General features: G+C 41.3%; 1 protein-coding gene across 1 annotated transcript in view; it reads right to left on the reverse strand.

Annotated features, from left to right (window-relative positions):
- The window catches only part of CCDC6 (coiled-coil domain containing 6), a 54,757-nt gene extending 34,259 nt beyond the window's left edge, over positions 1 to 20,498 (reverse strand). The window contains exon 1 of the mRNA XM_030030275.2: positions 20,184 to 20,498. Within this exon, the coding sequence (XP_029886135.1) occupies positions 20,184 to 20,492 (309 nt within the window). The 5' untranslated portion in view covers positions 20,493 to 20,498. The remainder of the gene's footprint in view (positions 1 to 20,183) is intronic.
- Between the last annotated feature and the right edge of the window lie 507 nt (positions 20,499 to 21,005).

The following is a 21,005-nucleotide window of genomic DNA, read 5'->3' on the forward strand; positions in this document are numbered from 1 at the left end:
GAGACTGGTGCATTCAGCACTGTGCATTCTTTCCAGATCCCTTAGACTGCAGCCCTGCTTTCTAGGAGTCAAATAATGCATTTATTCTTTCACGCAGATACACCTTGCTTCTGAGCCGCAGGCAGCACGGCTCATCTCACAAGGATTTCTACCCAACCACCAGCCAAGGAAAACATACTTTCATTACTTCTCAGAACTGTTACTTCACTTCGTACAACATCAACTTTAAAAAATGCCATGTGGTAGCTTTACCCTGAGGATTTCCAAATTTCACAAGAGGAGAGCTACTCTGGAAATCTTCCCCATGAAGAATCACTAGAGAAGACAATTTCCATTTCAGCTCTCCCCTAGCACCTAGGCACTGCTCCAGAGAGCCAGCCTGTGAGCTTGTTCCCTCACATTCCCTACAGTTCAGATGTTTGTACGTTTTTCTAATGTACATATTAAAAACTTGATAAATGAAACACAGAAGTTATCTCTTGGAAGTGTGCTCTAAAAGACCAAGAAGGGTATTTCGTATGGGCAAATGAAAGATCACAGCTACAAATTGTTAGAGCCAGCTCTTAATTCTACAGTCCAAACAGCCCAGAGCAACAGAATGACAGAAATACAGAATTCACAAGCCACCGCCTTTAAACAAACGAGACACTATAGTGTTGAGGAGTGTTTTCATCCCCTACAATTAAAATCCACATCACTTGACCTGCGGATCTGTGATTTGCCCTGATTCTAAAAAAATTATACCAGCTTATAGCTTACAATATGTAAAGATTCAGTAAGTTTTATTTCAGTAAAATTTGACAGAGGAGAATTAAGAACTGAAACAGAAGTATAACTACAGTTTTAATGAAAGCTTAGCTTCTGTAATCTTCTGCCCAAATGTGCCAAAATAACCATCTTTTTATATATATTGCACTTTGGAAAATGCTCAAAAGATTTCATTATGTCAGTGATTTCTTAACTGGAATGATATATTCCCTGGTAGCCAATGGACAATTACTTCAAAGACACCTTCCATGCCTAAAAGAAAAGTTACTTAAAGAACATAAACATCTTAAATTGGGGGGGGGGGGGGGGGGGGGGAGAGAAAGAGGGGAGGGGGGGAAGAAAGAGGGGAGGGGGGGAAGAAAGAGGGGAGGGGGGGAAGAAAGAGGGGAGGGGGGGAAGAAAGAGGGGAGGGGGGGAAGAAAGAGGGGAGGGGGGGAAGAAAGAGGGAGGGGGGGAAGAAGGGGAGGGGGGGGAAGAAAGAGGGGAAGCGGGGGAAGAAAGAGGGGAGGAAGTGAAAATAAGGGAAAGGTCTGGTACAGCTTATTATCTTAGGAGCTTAGGTCCTGCACAGCACCTCCTCTCTAATGTTTGTGCATCTCAATGGCAGAGAACTGTTACTCCAGCATGTTCAGCATTGGTATTATGACTTGTCACATCAAGACAAAGGAATCTAACTGATCTTAATAACATCATCTATCATTTTCTAAATGTGGCTTTACTTAGAGCTAGTAACAATCTTAACATCTTCAGATACATTTCGGAATAGAGTAAACAAGTCAAATTGCAATGGTTCATTGTCCTCAAATAGTTAAAATTCATGTGTGCTGTTCCAAAATCAACTCCTCCATTGCCTTCACTACACAGGATTTCTACTGGTGTCCGCTTTTCAATGGTTCAGACACTAAAAGTCAGTGACACAGACCAAGCTTACCTAAAATTAAATTAGAAGGCACTTGGTTCTGAAAAAGAAAAGAATCAGGGTGTTTCTACTTTGATTTCTGTTCATTTCTAACTTGCACATGTTTGTTCTGCTCATGCTTTGCACCAATCAAAAGCTCTAAAATCCCATTATTACAGCACCGAGCCTGCACAACACTTCATAGCCAGATCCTGGTGTTACATTAATGATGGGTACTTGGGCCAACGCGAACCCAGGCTGCCAAGATCACAGCCCACTCCTAGCCAAACAGCAATGCCCCTCCTTTGTGCTTGCACGGGTGCTCAAGCAGCCAGGCAGCAGGCCAGCACAGGCAGAAGGAGACACCCAAAAACTAATCCTCTCTCTTCCGCCTCCCATTTTTCTTTCCTGGATCCACTTCCTAAACTGGCGTACCACACAGGCAGAGTGCTGGCACGCGGAAACTAAGAACAAACAGCCACAATTTAGGCCTGTTTAAACTGCTCTGCAACAACCCCCTCTGCCTACACCGTGCAGGACGTTGGCTTGCATTCAATTGGCTCAAAGGAAAAGCTGAGTATGATTACATCTGCCTCCATTACACAAAGAATATATTTCTCAACTGAACAAACAACAGGAACCCCGTAAGTCTAAGTACGAACTGTAAATTCCAGATATCCACACATCATATTTAATACAATGAATGTCCACTTAAATTACCCAAGGGTCAATTTCAACACAAACTTTTTAGTCAAAAAACACCATAGTTATTAAGTCTGGATACAAAAGCACATGATGCCCTACCATATTTCTTCTAAATCCATTATAATTTCATTGTGAAACTTTCCCTTCATCTTGTTACTCATTACTTGCAGATAGTTCAATTATCTTATGTAATAAAATCATTCATGTTTACCTTAATATTGCCTAAAATCTTGAAATCTGTTACTCATTTAGCCCATAATCAAACTGATGTTGTAAAACAGTCATTAAAAAACAAGGTTTTAATACTATTTCCTGCACAGACTCTGTCACTACAATATTTTTTCCGGACATGTATACATTGTGTTTCCATATGGACAATCTGCCTTTTTATTAAGCATCTGCATTTGAAAAGAAGCTCTGATATGATCAGAAAAAAAAGATAAACAGAGCATGGAACTCAGACACAGTAGGTCTTCTATGAGGGTACAGAGTTCTTGGTTTTTCCTCTATTAACCATATCATATTCAACATCCAATAACACTAACAGCAATTCACTCTGTTCTGTGTACCATATTACAAAATAAATTGCTAAGGCACCAAATGATATAATGTGGTAACACCTGATCTGTCTATCTCTGGAAACCTGAAACAAGCAATCTACTTCTACCACAGATTTTCTGCATAACCAGAGTCACATCCACCTGTCTCCTGTGTCTCAAAACTCCATGTATAGCTAACTCAGAGCATTTCACGGGCACATCCACTACGGAAAACTCTGTAATTATTGCGGTCAAGACCATAAATGGCAAAGACTATCATGCTACTTTGCAAGAAATCAAAAATGATGAGAGGAAAAAAAACACCTCATGCATATACAACACACAAAACCTCTTACACTTTCTAGGAAGAAAAATCCTATTATTTCTATTGCAGTACCACCCGAAATCCTGATCACTAGTAGAGCTGATGCATGAAGCGTTGTAAAAACCTGTCCTTGTGAGCTTACAATCCAGTGAGCTAATTTTAAAAGAATTAAGAAACATATTTCTCCTAAACTTTATATAGTAACTGAGTATCACATTAGAAAGTGAATCTCATCAGAAGTTATTTTTCCACACGCTGCATATACTAGCATAAACTGTGAAAAGTTTAGTGTTAAAACCTTTTTCTGCTCTCAGTTCTTCTTCCTGTAAATATACCTTTAGCAGACCAAGTTCACAGTGCTAGATTTCCCTCTGTCCTCCTGCATCTAGTACATGCAGCAGCTTCTGCTTATGGTAGGATGCTCTTTCTGTATCACTGGACCATACCCCAACCACATTGCTCTAGTGACGCTATTTTATGAAGCAGCAAAATCCAGTATTTCCAATGAGGCATCAGTTTGAACACAGTCAAATAATAATAATAATAATAATAATAAAAAAAATCACAGCTATCTACACTCCCTTCTCCCCTCAATTAGTTCTTCTAAAAGCTTCACAAACCTTCGTGATATCGCACAGTAAGTAAGCAGGTTCAACAGTCACAAGCAATACCTACTCCTTAGTCAGTATCAGTACAACATTATCAATGATCTGACATGAACAAGTTCTTGCATTTTAGTTTCAGCTCTCACTTCAGACACAATTTCAGTAACAGGTGTTTCAGAAACTACTTCAGTCACCTACACTTGACCACCTGAAAGCCAGATGCCAAGCATGCCTGGCTTGCTCGCTGACAAAGCATCACCTGTCTCCAGCAGCATCCAGAGGAGACATGACACTAGAATTCAGGAATTCTTGTTGGAAACAGCCTATCAAGCACTATTTTGATCTAATCCACTTTTGAAGGTCCCCCTTCTTTAAGGCAAAAGCCACCATGACCTCTTCACCATTCATCCACCTTTTTATGGTGCAATTTCTGTTGACAGGACCCTATGGACAATATAAGCCTGCAGATGGAGCTGAAGAGCAGTTTAATCTGGTTGCTGTACACAAGAAACTCAATCTTTGCTACTGAATATAGACTGAAAGGTTGAGGCAGCTTCGGGAAGAGATGATCTCAGTTGCTGCACACATTACACTGAACTAAAGCTGTCACTTCAGAAAGCAGCGTTTCCAAAAGTCCTACTAAAAAAATATGATGAGGTAAAAAGGGCGTTAAGTGCAGAAAGTTACAATGGCATGATTTTAGCATGTGCAGTTCTTGCATAAAATGAAAACTAAGTTTCCCAGTTCTCCTGAAGTACACACTCCTCCTCTAGCAGTACTAACTCAAGTTACTGCTCTGGCTGTACTTTTTGGCAACAGTTTAAAATAGTACGGAAAACTGTTGGTCTACAAATGCAATAAATACTCCAATGAACTGATACTGCTCCCTTACAGGAGGAACTTCAACACTGCAGGTCTCGCAGGCTGGAGCTATATTTTGCTACAGACCTTCCAGCCGCACCTGAAATGAGCACACTGCATGCAATGTGCATTTCAGACAGGGAGAAACATGAACCACCACAAGAACAGAAGTCAACAGTAACTCAGAGACTAAGGGCTCAGCTACTGCCCACTATCACGACTGCCGAGCAGCACACTTCTATGTGTAAGGGCTGAAGGACAAGGGAGTTCCACTGAAGTCCCAGTATGACATGGGCACAGCTTTCCCCCCACGCAAAGGTACTTTTTTCAGCTGGGTGGCCTGTCTGCAGAGAAAAAAAAAGAGTGAACGCTCTTGCAGTTAAAGCAGTGAGCTGGAATTCAAGTTCTGGGTTCAATTTGTAGTGTGATTTCCTGTTTAATCTATGGCAATCCCCAGGGTCACTTCCTCAGTTTTGACATAAAAGTACTTTTTTCTTTTTAATATTTTCTTTTTCTTCTTTTCCTTTTCTTTAAGATACATTTTCAGGAATAACAGAGCTACACAAATAGCAGAACTGTACATTTTTATCTTCGGGTATACAGTATCTCCTCAAAGACCCATACTTTTGAAAACAAACAAGCAGTAATACCTTGGTATGTTTCCTTCTGAACGCCAAGCTGTTGGGCTTTTTTTTTTTTTTTAAACACAAACCTGGTATATGAGGCAGAAAGGAGCTTTTTGTTTGTTTGTTTAGAAAAAAACAAACAGAAACCACCAATTTACAGGTTTACCAGATGTTGTTTCCAAAACACACTAATGGAGGGGGGGGGGGGGGGGAAATCAGTATTGAACCTCAGCGTGATAACTTCCACTACTCTAAATGTTACCTATCATGTAACATTAAAGCCACATGCAGAACTGCCTAAAAACATAATTCCTACTACATTTCAGCTATTCAGTAGACGAGTTCTGCTCTAAGGGGGGGGGGGGGATATCTGGTTTTTATTACAATAATAAAGAAATACCTATATGATAAGCAATTATTTAAAGTGTTAAAGTTCCTTTTAATCTCCATTTATAGTTGGAAATTCTCTCTCCCCTTCATCCCTCCACCCCCCTCCTTTTTAAAAGGTCAATTAGGTTTTGGCTGGACATGTCAAAATGCTTCTGTCACAACACTCCTACTGCTAACTCCAATCACAGCAAGTTTTTCACTTGATGCCTACCAAGTGATACAGCATATTGCTGTACAAATCCACAATGGTCGCAGACTGACTTGAGAAAGGAGCCGAGTCAAATGACATAAGACATACATTTTTCTCCCTAGTCAGTTTTAACCATGATCAAATGTTTTCAACTCAACATCACTCACGCAGCCTTATGAGACCTTCTCTCAAAAATTCAGTTACCTTCAAGACACGGGTGCATACATCTTGTGGTTTGGAAAACCACACAAGGAACAACACTTTAAAAGAGCCCTCAGAATTGACTAGCTTCCTAAACACAAAAGTTCAGTCGTATTCGTACATGCTAAATAATCTCTTAGCATCAGCAATGAAGTAAATTGTTTCATGGTATGCAATTCCAATCCAATTCAGATTTGTAAACACTTAAAACAGTCCCTCTCTCAGCATTTTGATGTTGACCTGCAAGAGTCTTGCACAACTGAAACACACAAGTGGTGAAAATGAAATAAGCACGTTATGAAAACAGGCTCATTTCACAAATATAAATATTTATAAAATTAATGCATTTGGTTCATTACAAATGAGGTATAACAAGCTATAAAAAACTCATAATTAATACAATCAGTTCCTGAATTTACTTAAATAATTTTAAAATAATTTAAATGCCTTTCTTCAAAACAGATAAAAAATTAGAGTATATTCTCTTCACAGGTTTTTATTATATCAAAATACCGGCATTAAATAGTTAATACAAATGCAGCACACGAAAAAGCCAGATTTTCTGTGACAAAGAAAATGTCAAGACAGTGTCTGGAAAAACATATCAAACATCAGATAACTTTTACTTAGGAGTTTAACCATGAACCACCTGCTGTTATGCAAGTCTTAATGTAATTAAAGACTATATGGTAATAAAGCACCACAAAGGAAAGGTAGCAAGGTTGTACAGGCAAACATTAAACATTTCCTATTTTGAGCGTTTGACGTTACAACCTTAGCAATCTGACTATTCATTAGAGACATGCTTTATAGCACTTATTTTTCAGTCACTTAAACATCATCATGTACAAGCTCCCAGACAGTTATCGGGGCTGGAGTCTGCTTCCAGTACACAAGAGCTGTAACTTGAGCCAAGAGAAGCTACAGGCCAAGGCAAGAATGACCTAGCAGGAAAATTAAATCTAGCCCACAGACCTTTCCAAATGGTTCTATTTCACAAGGCCGTTTCTCCACCTCATCACTCCCTGCACATGCACACAAAGTATACATTTCCTGCACTTCTTGCATTTTCAGTAGCAGTGGATTTCCAATGCATGTGTAAAATGAGCATAGCACATACAAGCAACAAGCCCAGCTCCCCTAAGTCCTCAGGTTCACTGTATACAAGCAAAGTATTTCTTCAAAATACACATTAAATGTTCCTCAGAGGGATCATAATGACCACATGTCCGAACATGGCCAGGAAGGCAGTAAGAATGGGGCCATATTACACAGCTCCCCTCCGAGTCCAGCAGAGGCAAGTGACCATTCCCAGCACAAAGGTTAGGCAGGTGACACCACTCCAGCACAAGATATGTGTGCTTTGCTGGGGTCTCCCCCTTTTTTGTTAGTTCGTACCCAACTGAAGATTTACATTGATGAAGACAACCAATATGGAAAATAAAACTACACTGTCATATCAAACACTAAACCAAAGTTTGAAATACCTCTCTATATTAATCCTTTACTGATGACTACTTGAAAGAAATTTTCGATTTACTCTGCCAGTGAAACTGCTGTTTAACTGGTGAATTTTTTGTACTGTAAATAGTTTGCTAGTTAATCAATAAGTGTAAACCAAATAGAATACAGCAGTACATGGAACGGGCTTTGCTTTTGTTCAGACTCAATATAAAAGCTCCTGAAAAACGTCATAAGGATGCTCCTATACACATCACTAGATTTGTAGTTTTATGTTTAGTTTGCCTGAATTTTTGAACTTGCAGGTTTCTGGACATGAAACATAATAAAAAAAGAGATCAAATTGCTTATAGTTACTGTTGTAGTATATATCATTTTGTTGGTTTTGGTTTTTTAAACTTATTTTCCATACCCTGCATGATCATTGGAATTACCACCCTTTTAAAATGTTGTGGGTTTGTTTGACTTACATCTAAAATACTCAAGTTTTACGTAATCTGGTTGTGTTGTGCTACTTCGAAACCAATAATCAACAACCGTTTAAATCTCAGCAACACCACCAAGCAGTACTAGAACCTATAAAAAAAATAGTGCTGCAGCAAATCAGTCCAAATTATTCTGTAATATCAGACATCTAATGCATAAACACTTCTTAAGCTAACATATTTTAGATACTTTTTTCCCTGTTTTCCACCCACTGATAAATCACCATTTGTCTTCGATATACCCGCACATTAATGAGTCCACTTTGCTGGACTGACCAATAAGCAAACTCAATATTGCATACTCCCAAAGTTTCAGAGCAGGAAAAGCAAAAGATTCAGTAGAAGAATAGACTATTGGGTGACTAATTTACTACACAGCTTGTGTTCAGAGGTATGTATATTGGTGCTAACAGGCACTGAGCTGTGGTTTAAAATAACAAACTTCTGCTCAAAACACAACCACAGCAAACTATTGTCAAAAGTAGCTTTGCTGCCACAACTGTTTCTCTATTCAAAGACAAAAGAACAGAAACAAAAGCAGGGAGCAGAGATTTAATAGTCACCCCCCCAAATAATCTTCATGAAAATCCTATTTCACTTTATGTAGCTTAGGTAAATCATTGCAAGTACGCAAATATGAAACACTTGTTTTTCTTCATCAGAGTATATAATGAGTCAAAGTATAATTCTGTTATACCCAGGTTTTACAGGCAGAAGGTGTCAGACCAGTGCTGCATGGCATCCCCCACACATTGTCACTGGTGTGCCACAGGTATCAGCAACTCTCCCTGTTCTCAGGCAGAAGACCGCAAGTCTACTCACTTCTAGACTGGGTCCTGAGCTCAAACAGCCTGTGTACTCATCATCCTTCTCTTCTAGATCCAAATGACTTTCAGCACTTGTAGATCCTTCTTTCAGGTGTGTATAACCTGTGGTATATCTACATCAATCAACCTGCCTTCCTTTACATTTATTAAAACTAGGGAGGAAGACTATGATATCAAAATCCAGTTCCGGGGTTTCTAAACTATAGCATGAGATGCTCTCCATGTAATTTCTTGATTCACTTTCTCTAAAACTTTTTTTTTCTTTTTTTGGGGGGAGTGGGGTGTGTGTTTGTTTTAAATGATAGTTTAAATACAACTTAGATAATCACTAGGGATAGCAATGTTTTTTCCCCACACTAGCAAGGTGTCCCTAGTCACTCAATGTAACTAACCTCTTAAGAGGGCTCCTTCTAAAAATATCCCCTAATTTCCTCTTGCACACATTGGCTTTCTAAAGAAACACTTTCTCAGTGATCCACAAGTGCTGGAGACAAAGCCTGTTATTGATTATAATCATACCTTGTTCCAAACCAGCACATTCACTAAGTAAACACCACACTGTCCATCCCACTGCTAAGACACATTAGCCCTAACTCCATCACAGCAAACAAATGTTTCTACTCACACCTCCTAGGAGTCAGTGAGTGGAGTAGTATTTTGGGTTTTCCTCCTCTACAGTTTGGACATCTTGCAGTACATACCACAGTATTCTGAAGAGCAATCTCTTTTCAGGTTTTCAATACAAGAAACAAGTCTATCAATTTAGTGTATGAAAATATGATGAGGAATATGAAAAAACCTCTGTACCCTCTGCCTCTGATCCCTACAGAGGTTTCCAGGATGCGGGAGGGCATACAATCATCCTTGATTATTTACCCCATACAGAACTGGAGAAATAGGTCTAACAGAAAAATGTTTAGGAAATGCCTATCCACTTTTCCACCCACAGAGCAAGAACTTCCAGTTACATGTCTCAGTTTCAAAGAAAAGGGAGTTTTTTGCAGATCTACACCTCAGGTTAAATTTACTCTCAGAAAAGGACCCTGGAGGCGTCCCTCCTCTTGACCCAACCAGGACTTCAGGGTCTGTGACGACAGAGCTTTTTGCCTAATGAATCAATTCCTGGCAACACTAGCCATGACAAAATTTCTACTCTTCCTTTTTAACAGATGTGAAAAACACATAGTGTTTAAAGCTCTTGGAAAAACAATGATTAAAAAACCCTACATTTTACAAAATTCATAGTAACTGCTTTTTCTGTTTATTTGAAAGTGAAGGGAAACAACGTAGAAATCCCACCACTACCAAAAAAAAACCCCAAAACCTTCCAACATCCTCTGTTTAAAGTAGAAATTAAACTGTGAGGCACAGAAAGAAGCATACTTCATACTACAGCCCATTAAACATTGTTGGGTTTTATCGTGCTGACTTGTTAAGAAACATCTATACTTCTATTCTGGACCAAAGTGTATCATTGTGGGAATTATTTATATATGTGGTAGGAGTTTTAAATATGATTATCATCATCAACAACAAAGCAACTAAAAAGACCTTAGCTTTACAGTAATAAGCAGAAACATCACATTTTTAGGCAGTTTAAAGAACTAAAACATCTGAGGAAACTTTACAGATAGCTGAAACACTGCTAGGCTGTTTTGACCTACAGCAAAGCTGAAGAGACACTCATCTACCTCACTAAGCCTACTGCAAACTGAAAAACAGATTGCATGTAATATTAATGCATGGAAGATGAAATATCAAACAAAGTCAAATTCAGAGTTGAGAGGAGAAGAAAAGGCCTTATCCTAAGAGTTTCTCCACCAATTAAAGTATCAGCCAATGAGCTGAGAGAATACCCTCTTTTCCAGGAGCAAAACTGCTGCAATGGAAGGCATGAAGGGATAGAGGACTCTCAGGAGCTGAAAGGACTGTCCCTATAGGCAACAATTAGCCTACAATGTCTGTATTTTAACTGAAAAGTTGAAAAAAATTACAAACTCAAGTGTCAGGATTAAAAATTGCTTCAATGTTTCCGTAAATACTTTGCTTTAGCTTTCATCAAGGAGTCCTTGCACCCCACAGAGAAAGATGTGAAACCTGCACATCTGCAATTTGTGCTTTGCAGTTTCCTACTTAGACATTTGCATTTTTTCTGTGGAATAGTTCACCTCAAACATCTTGCCTTCATTTTTACTTCATTCATTAAAATGGGACAATAACAGTCCACCTAATTAAAGCTAAGATACCTCTTCAGTCAGACAAGGAGGACTTGGCTGAAGAAGTAGAACTTGAGATGTTCCCTTCTGGATATCCCCAGACTGCTGTGCTGGAAGCAAGACATCACAGGAATGTTTTCTGTTATGGATCCATGGGAACTTGCTTTATAATGTATTTTTTGCCTCTCTTCTAGAGCATGTCTTTGTCTCTTTTCCATTCATTCTGTTTAGATCCCAAATCCTGTGCATAATTAAATTTGTACATTTTGTCCTTATTACTCTCCTCCTTCAGTTTTGTTTTGTTTTTTTCTTTAAGAGAAAGACAGAAAGGATTCACCTCTTGCTCTGCTGCTAAATTCAGCAACTTCCTCCTACCCCCAAGCCCAAAAAAGAGCAGCAAAGCAACTGTTTCTCTCACTGCTTTTACCAGGCTATGCTGAAATACATCATACGTCTACTGCTGACAATTTTCACTCCTTTGGAGGAGAGCACTGCCTTGTTTCTTCATTCCAATCACATTTCAATATCTGTTTGTGAGAAACCAGCACTCCATCCTCCTGCAGCGCTCCGTAAGTCCACCTGCCTGACCAGCCTCGTCTGCAGCTGCCATGGAGTCACCGTTCCAAGCGCTTTCTGCTCTTCCAGTCCCCAGCTGAAATCCCATCCAAGCACACCTTATGAGGTACAGCATGAAAACAAAACCTTTTGTTGAAGTCTCTAGCAGATGCATAAGCTTGCTTACCACAGCTGTGTGCCACACACCAGCATTATTTCCTCATTTACTACAGTGAGCTTTAGCACTGACAGTCTATAGATGAAAATACACCCCATGCATGCCAACACTTAAAACTAAGGACTTTGAAAACAACTTCACTATTAACTGAAGTCCGTATCAGCAGTAGGAGGAAACAAGCAATGAGGACAAGTAAACAGAATTAACAAGTGCAAGAAAACCACAGACCATGCACCTATTCTGGAAAAAAAAAAAATTTTAGAAAATAAAATCACTTTCCTTCATCCTTTGAAATCAGCAATAAAATTCAGACTCCATTACAGTCAAAGCCACAACTAAAATAAAGTACAGAACTTCCAGTATTTGAAAATTATTCTAAAGTCTTGTCTATACTAGCTTTCCAATACTGGTATTAGCAACAGCAATAGAACCTCTAAAAAACATAACATTTTACTCTACCATCTAAACCAGCAGATGTGAACTATGCAAAACTCTCAGTATTGAGAATACTCATTTGGGTGAGTGACCCATACTGTACTAATGTAAAAGAAAAAAAAAAATCATTAAAAATTTCTAGCAAATATACAGCACTAGCATACATGAATATTTTTCTTCAGTGAAAGCAAACCTGTTGTTAGGTGTACAATGCAGAAAAAGATAAAACAACTCTGTCCTTCAAAACATTTTTAAGTCACTGGAGATACACTAAGAAAGAATGGCTGTTACTCTCAGTAAATGTTCAAACCCAACATTAAACAGTATTCTTAAAATAAAAGCTGACTGACTACAAACCAGTTCTGACATACAATTCAAGGTACAACCTCAATGATAAAGTTCACTTACGAGAAAAGCAAAATTACTTTCTATGCAGAATAGCAAGCCCACAGAAACACCAAGAACTTTGCATTATTAAAAATTCCCAAATGTACTTAAAAATCTCAGTTCTTATTTCACTTCCATCCCCAAAGTAATTCAGAGCAACATACCAGTATTCCTACTGACTGAAGATATTCCACCATTATTAAACATGGGAACATCAATAAAGTAACAGATAAAAGTAGAGCTGTTGTGTAATATTTAAAGGCAAGCAAGACATAGATGGTTATCACAGTTTGGTATCAACCCAATAGCAACACTGGAAACAAATTAATTTACTTTATAAAGGACAGAAACACAAAAAGGGTCATTCAGCATGGTTTTATAGAGAACAAGTTGCGGCAGATAGGCATAGATTCATCTTTCAGCCAAGGACTATTTGTAATAAAGATAACCGCAAAGGTGTAGGATGTGTATATGGTGCCCATATGACTTTTTGATATAGTAATACATACCATACATTATTTTAAAATGGTTACAAAATAATCAAAGTATACAGCAGGATTTCCAAAGTGGCTTACTGACCTCAAAAATACTTGTCAGTGGGAAATTTCATTAGAAATTTCACACCAACATGTACTAAGCATGATGTTGTTCAAAATATTCACTGCACATTATTCTTCAGTAATTTCTGATAAACTCTAGGAGACTGAGATTAGCAAGACTGTAAAAAATAATAAAAGAGAACAGACACCTTCACGTTTTGTTTAATTTGAAACAAATTCATTCTACCAAAGCTGCGCTTCTGAAAAAAAGGACAAACTCACAAACCAAGGGATTCTCTCAGAGAATGGACATGGAGAGAAGGAACAACCACCACCTCTGTATTAGCTTCACGCGTGATGCCGTAACACTGACTGCTACCCAAGGTTAAACAGAGAGACAGCTCACCTTCACTTCTGTACATAGCATGGTGAAAACGATACGGGCAGGGAAAAGAAACTTAAGGGGTTGGTACCTCTTTGTAAAGAAAAACAGAGGGGTTACAGAACAGAGCCTCAAGAAATCACAGGAAAAGGAAAAATACCCTTCCTGAGACTATGGCTCCACAATTATTAGCACCAAAGCACGTGCTTCTGGACAACCCAGCAGTACAAAACAGACCTGGAAGAGGCACAAGCATGCTACTGCATTTCTGCCAAATCAGCCAGAGCACATAACAGTAAGCTCATGGAAGAAAACTGACAATACTGGATGAAAATAAATAAATAAAGCCTGTCAGTTCCAAATTAATCTATCAGAAACATTTGTTCTAATCTGAAGCAGGAAAGGGTGTTTAGACTAGATCAGTGCATCATATACCTGCAGCATCTTTGATCCAGCACATTAGATTTTCAGCAACTCAGAGCCTGAGAGCTTAGTTCAGTTCGTCAAAGTAAACTAGAACATGCCTGTTACAGCCTGTATCTTCCTAAGGAGAAAGCAGATGATCCAGAAGACTCATTAACCTAGCCAAAATGCACAGCAGGAACCAACAGCTCAGCCTTGCAAAGCTGATGGGAAGAAGTAGAGGCAGGACACCAGAGGCTTTACAAGCACAATGGTTCTTCACCCCCATGAGTCTTCAAATTAAAACTGGATACATTTTGAGGTAAGTTATGAGATCAATGCAGGAACAACTCAGAAAAACATGAAGATGTGACACAAATCAAGGCAGATGATTTAGTAACCCTCTGAAGCCTCAAACTCCCTGAAAGTACAAGCATTCCTGTTTATTAACTATTTGAATCAAGTTCAGAAACATTAGTACTTTCTCTGTGTTTTTTGTTTGTTTTGTAACCAGCATTGAAGGCGGCCTACAACACAGACAAATGGTAACGTGCTGTTACCACTGCGCTGACAATGTTTTTGCGTGGGAACTTGATATGCTAGTGGCTGTGCATAACTACCAAATGAAGCAGATGATAACAACCTTTCTACTATTAGGTCGTCAGCCGCCCAGCAAGCAGCATTGCTTTTACCACCTTAAGGGCCAAAACAGTTAACACTAAAGTGCATTACTAAGCTTCCTTTTTCCTTCTGTAGAAGCTCAATAGAAACTTCTTGAGAATCTGAGGCAAAAGTAAAACTGAAATACAAGACACTCATTTCCTATGTGCCTGCTCTTCCTGAAAAATTTTGGATGGTGTTTAATTGTGCATGAATTTGCTAATCTTAGCAACAATGTTGTCTTTACTCTAGAAAGCAGGTAAGCAAAGCATTTCTGAAGTAAGTTATTTTTGAGCTAGACTTTTAGTTTAGTCCAGCTACAAACTAGATTTACAAACGACCCAGCAGGATACAAAAGCCCCAAGCAGGTTTCTTACACCTACAGAAGACATCACAAAACAGCGTCAGCCTCTTTCACACAAGCAAGCCCTACTTTAAAAGAAACAGTAAATAACAGACTTACAGATACCTCTTTTAAAATATTAATCTCTTTGATTTCTTGGTTTGCTTTTTACCTCTAGCTGCTACTAATTGATTTCCTTCATTCATCCCCGTGCCTTTAAGTGAGCACCTTTTAAAGGTTTGTATTTCAATTCAGTTAGCCTATCCTGCCCTTTCTTCTACTATTAATAGGCATATTCTGTACTGAAACCAGTGTTCCGCTTTGAAATTCTGATGCAAACTCCAGGAGAGAAAAAAGCTGTTAAAAAGCATTTTTGCAGGGGATTTTCAACAATATAGCACAACCATTCACTTCCCCGAACTACCTATCCAGGCTGACATTTTCCATGAAGACCCACAACAGCAGATCTCATGCATACACACACACAAAAGCCACCGCACACTTCCTTGAGAACAAAATGCTAAAATCATACTTATTTCCAGCATCTAAATCTGGTTGTTTATTGAGAAAACTGTAACAAGTCTACGATACGACACAGAATTTTTCTGATCTGCAAGTCCCAGAAAGCCTGTTTGTTTTCAGATGACGACTGTTATCAAAAGCAACAAATTTCTTCAGGATTTGTGAGTAGGGGTGAGGAAATAGGAGCCGAGTAAAGCTTTTTCTTCCATTGTTTCTCCCAACTGGTGGGAGGCTGTTCACTCTGCAGAAACGCAGAGGAGACTGAGAAGCCAGGAGATGCAACTGCCCTCTGCTAGCGCTCAGGGAATAAAAAAAGCCAAGCTGAGAGCCAAGGTGCAGAGGCGCAGGTTTAGCTACAGAGACAAGGGTAGCAGAGGTCTCGCAGTAAAATGCTGCCACTTGCAACCCACTGCAGCGTACACCAGTCCCACATCCCAACGGCCCTTGCCAGCAAGCACTGCAGCAGTCACTACCGGACGGTGGTAACTCACAGCAAGCCCACAAAAACCAGCATCCAAGTGTTACTTATGCCATTAGTGTTTTGGATCAGACTGTCTCAGCTGAATTGATGATCCCATTGGGGATCTACACAGCACCACAAATAGGGACTTCTAGGATAACTCCCTTCCCTACAAAGCAAACTGCAGGGAAAAAAAACTGAGAAGCTGTTCTTGTAAAATCTATCTTACAAAGCATTAGAACTGCTACATCAAGCATTCTGGAGCAGGAACATTTTTAAATCAAGGCTTCTCAAATACTCATTTTTTTAACTGAGATGAAGGTAGTATAACAGAATAACGCTTATTATACTTTAATTTTCTTACACTACAGAAGATGCCTGACTATAGTAGGCCAAGCTACACGAGTTAAATTACTGAATCTAACATCCCAGAGTAAGCATGTATGTACCCGTAGCTATCAGGGACTAAAACTCTCATCATTATTAAACGCACTCTGTTTGTGCGAGGCCTGTCTGTTCAAAACAGTAACAAAGAAAACCAAAATGCTTCAGTATCAGTTAAAGGTTACATGGCCTTCACTGAAATAGGATGACTTTGTTACATCAAACACTGAAAAGTAGAAAAAAGAAGTTAGAAATCCAAGTTCTACTGACTTCAAAAGAAACTTCCTGACGAAGACGTACCTACACCCGGCTGTAGTAGTTCAGCTTTTGTCACACGCAACAATTCAATCTTTTGAAAAGCAGCCACCCCACCACCACCACCCAGTTTTGAAGGTACTCTCATTTAACTAAAGAAGTTGTGCTGTCCCAGACTTAGTCCATTAAATATGATATCTCCTTGGTAGACCTTTTTCACCAAAAAATTAAGGAAGTTCACTCAGGAAATCCAGTTCTGATAATGCAGTACTATAACCAAAACTCACTACTTCACATCTCAAATACATAGCACCTCAGATCTTCAGGAGTGTGATTTTTCCCAAGCCAGGGGAAATCCATTCCATTTCCTAAAAAAGACCTTGCAGAAACATACCATGAGATCATACAACTAAAGATTGCTAAATACATATAAATTAACTCTCTGCAAATGGGTCGTGATCTTAGTTATTTCTTAATTAATCTCAAACTTTGCATCTTGTAATGTAATGCTCTTGCACTGCTAGATAACACTTCAAATTTACCCAGCCTTCTCCTCACTTTGCTCCCTCCCTCACAGTTTGTTAGAATTAATAGCAGGTGAGATAAAGTTATCACGTATATTTACTTAACTTCAGAGTCTTGCACACAAGCAACAGCATGATTTCATTTGCGTTTCAGGCTACTGGAAGGAGTAGAGTTCACACATCTGAAGAAGTAGAGTTCACACATCTTTCTGGATGTACACTTAGTCCAGGCTAGTTTTACCAATTTCAGTATTAAAGCAGCACCTGTTTGTACATGTTTTAGATGAGAGTTCATATGAAGTTAGCAAGCACACGAGCCTGTCAAGTCAACACCTTTTCTTAGTCAGTTTTCCAAGTGCAACTACTTAACATAGGTCTCCTATGTTCAATTGACGCTTATTTTCAACCCTACGACACAAGGGTTAACTACAAAATAGAACTAATAGGATCCTATGCGGCAAGCTCTTTAAATAATTCCCAAACTGTACACATCCACGCTGACACCAATAATGCCACGCACAGACACAGAAACAAAGAAGTCAACATCATATTAACACTTACATGAGCATGGATGCAAGAGGAAGGAGGAAGATGACCGCTTTCTGTCTAGTAAACCTCAAAGGGAAAATATTCAAAACCATTAAAGACAATGGTGGGAGCTAGAGAAAGTGAAGTCTCTGTGGCACAATGACGGGACAGAGAAAAGCTCGCAGATGAAGAGCCACGTGGTTCAAGGAGTCACCTTCACCTATAGCACACAGGTTTAGTCATTTCACCTGCTATTTTGGCTACCTGTCAGTTTCATTTGCGCTTCACAGCTCATCCTCGACACTTGATAAAAATCAAAGCTGATTTGTGATATTACGGTATCTACAACAGGAAACTGGTATGCAGCGCCTGCCTGCCAGCACAACAACAGGGCGAGGAGCTTGAGCTGGCTGGTGGAGGAGTAAATTGACAAAGGTTTAGAATCACAATAGAGAAAATCAGAAAACTTTCTATTTAATTACATTTACATGCAAATGGCACACATTTCAACGTTCCAATAAAGTTCATCTCCAGTCACTTGTAAACTACAGCACACAACAAAGTATTTTGACTGCAAATGTGTTTACATTATGGACTATGTAAACCACAGCACAAAGTCTCAGTGGCCTGAAAAAAAAAGTTATGTTTTGCATTCATTATTTCACCGCTTGCTGAATTAGAAGTGGTTTACTCAGTTGTGCACACAGTTTAGCATACCAAAGACAGAATGTCTCCTGAAGATGCCGGTTTTCCAGACAGCCTACAGGTTGCTACAAAAGTCTAACACACCTTTTCTCTCTTTATCCAAGATGTCAAAAACATACAGACTGAGTTTTAGATTTAAGAAAAATACTTCCCTTTTGTAAATTAAAATCTGATGAAAATATAAGATAATCAGTCCCTAGAGACAGCGCCTAAAGAACTTTAACGCACACACAACAATTTTTCAAGTTGTTTACAAACAATACACCTACCAGGGGTTCAGAAAGATGCTGTGCCTTTCTAACAGGCAAAGAGAAAATGTCTGACTGACAAGATGTCTTAGCCCCTTTCAACATTAGAAGGCACTCCGCTGCTACCTAATTAAGACACATTCTCTTCTCATAAAGTATTAACAAAGCACACGTTTCCCCAACTAGCACTATATTTGTCATCCTGGAATAAATTACTTCTGTACTGTATTTCATGCACTTTTCCGGCCCACATCCTGCTAGACACTGAATGCTTACTACTGGGAACAGATGAGAGGTTTGCCTAGACAAGCTCCATTTCTTTACTAGATATATTGACAATGAAAGACCTGATTATCAATAAAACAGCCACTATGCTTGTAATAAAGTAACACCCTGTGAAAAATCAGATGAGAAGAGAACGAGCACAAGCAGGTGGGAGGGATCGATCTTTCTCAAGGCATCTCTATCTGCCCTGGCAAGGATGCACAGGACAGCCTGTAAAAGTATCAGGGTTACCCTTCATTGGTCTTTAACATGTTACCTACTTTGTTTGGATGCAGGCCACGATCATTACAACATCTAAACGATCATTCCAACTACCGAATTAGCAAACCCCCCCCAAATCTAAACTCCTAAACTCCCAACTCATAGAGAAGAAAAAAAAGTCATATTCATTGTATTTTCATATGTACTTTACTGAGAATTGATGCTTAACAGCACCACATAAAATGATGTTAAATTCCAAGTTGTGCTCGCAGTGCTCGTAAACCAGTAGCTGAGCTCTTCCTGGGACAGAGTGGGGTGTGTTACTCGCATTGTTTTAAAGGGGTTTACTTTAAATAACCTCTTGAAATACCACAGCTAACAAAACAGTACAAATAAATCAGACGCTTCTTCATGACCAAGACGCTACCCTGCAACTCGCTGTTTCTGCACCGTGGCTGAAGAGGTGGCAGCTGAAGAGATAATCCATAATCTCCGCAGATTACTTATACTCGAAGAAAATCTCTACTTTGAGAAACTTCAGGGAACACCCAGCATCGCCCTTCCTCCGCACGGGCCTTACTGCTCCGTACCTCAGAACCCCGCCGAGCCGCCCCTTCCCGAGCCCTCGCCGCTCGGACAGTCGGGCGCAAGGGCAGGGGCGGCGGGGCCGCCTCCCCGCGGAGACCCGGGCCGGCCGCGCCGGTCTGGGGCGGCGGGGGAGCCACCTGGCTTACTCGCCGGTTTCCCTCCCGCTCCCGCAAGGACCCTGGTCCCCGCTGAGGGCCCGGTGACGGCGCGAAGGGCGCGGGTGACCCCCCGGACGGGCCGCGGTGACAGCCGGGCCCGCCTGAGGTAAAACTCGCCTCAACCGCCGCCCCCGGGGTGGAAGCTGGGGGGGGGGCGGGCGGCGGGGCGGGAAGGCCGCGGCCGGGCTGAGCGGAGGGCGGCGGCGGCCGGGCCCGCCCTGCGCGGACACCCCCGCGGCGGGGCACCCCCCCCGCGCGCACACGCGCACACGCACACACGCGCGCGCGCACCGCCCGCCCGCCCGCCCGCCCGCCGCCGGGCCCGGCGCGGCGCCGCCCGCACTCACGATGGTGACGCTGGCCTTGCGCAGGTCGCGGTTCTCCTCCTGCAGCGCCTTGCACTTGAGCTTGTAGGTCTCCAGCTCGATCTTCAGCACCTTGTTCTCCTGCTGCAGCGAGGCCAGGCGGTTCGTCAGCTCTTCCAGCCGGAACGGCGAGATCACGATCCCGCCCGTCTTGCCCCCCGAGCCGCCGCCCGCCACCCCCGAGCCGGGCCCCGCCGCCGGGCCGCCCGCCGTCAGCGGCCCCGCCGGGCCGCCGCCCCCGCCGCTGCCGCCGGCGCCGTCCGTGTCGCTCTCGCTGGCGCTGTCCGCCATCGCCGCCGCTCGCTCGCTCGCTCGCTCGCTCCCGCCCGCCGCCGCCGCCGCGCCGCCAGGCGAGCAGGGGGCGGCGCCCGCCGCGCGCCGGCGCCGCGGCCTCCCCGCGCGCCAAGAGGGGACGCCCGCCCAGGCCGCCCGCCCATAGCGCCGCCTGCCGGCCCCGGAGCGCGCCGGGTTTCCCGTTGGCAGCGTGAAAAAAACCCCAATTTTTCTGCTGTAGCGCCGGTTCAGACGCCCCCGACGGCACGGCGTCTGCGGGGAAGGCTTTGTTTAAGTACTAAATTATCCATGGCAAACAGCTTGCCCGCAAACCCTGGATTTTTTACCTCAGTATATCAGAAGTGGGGAAGCCCTGGGCTCACCCAGCAGTGCTGTGCTGGACCCCCAGGGGTTCATTTACACACAAGTCAAACAACCGAAAACCTCTTTTTTTTTTTTTTTTTTTTTTTTTAGAGAATATATCTATTAAAATAACATACGGACGCAGGCGGACGCAGGCGGCGCTGCCAG

The sequence above is a fragment of the Aquila chrysaetos genome, chromosome 11, assembly GCF_900496995.4.
Source record: "Aquila chrysaetos chrysaetos chromosome 11, bAquChr1.4, whole genome shotgun sequence".
Lineage (NCBI taxonomy): Eukaryota > Metazoa > Chordata > Aves > Accipitriformes > Accipitridae > Aquila > Aquila chrysaetos.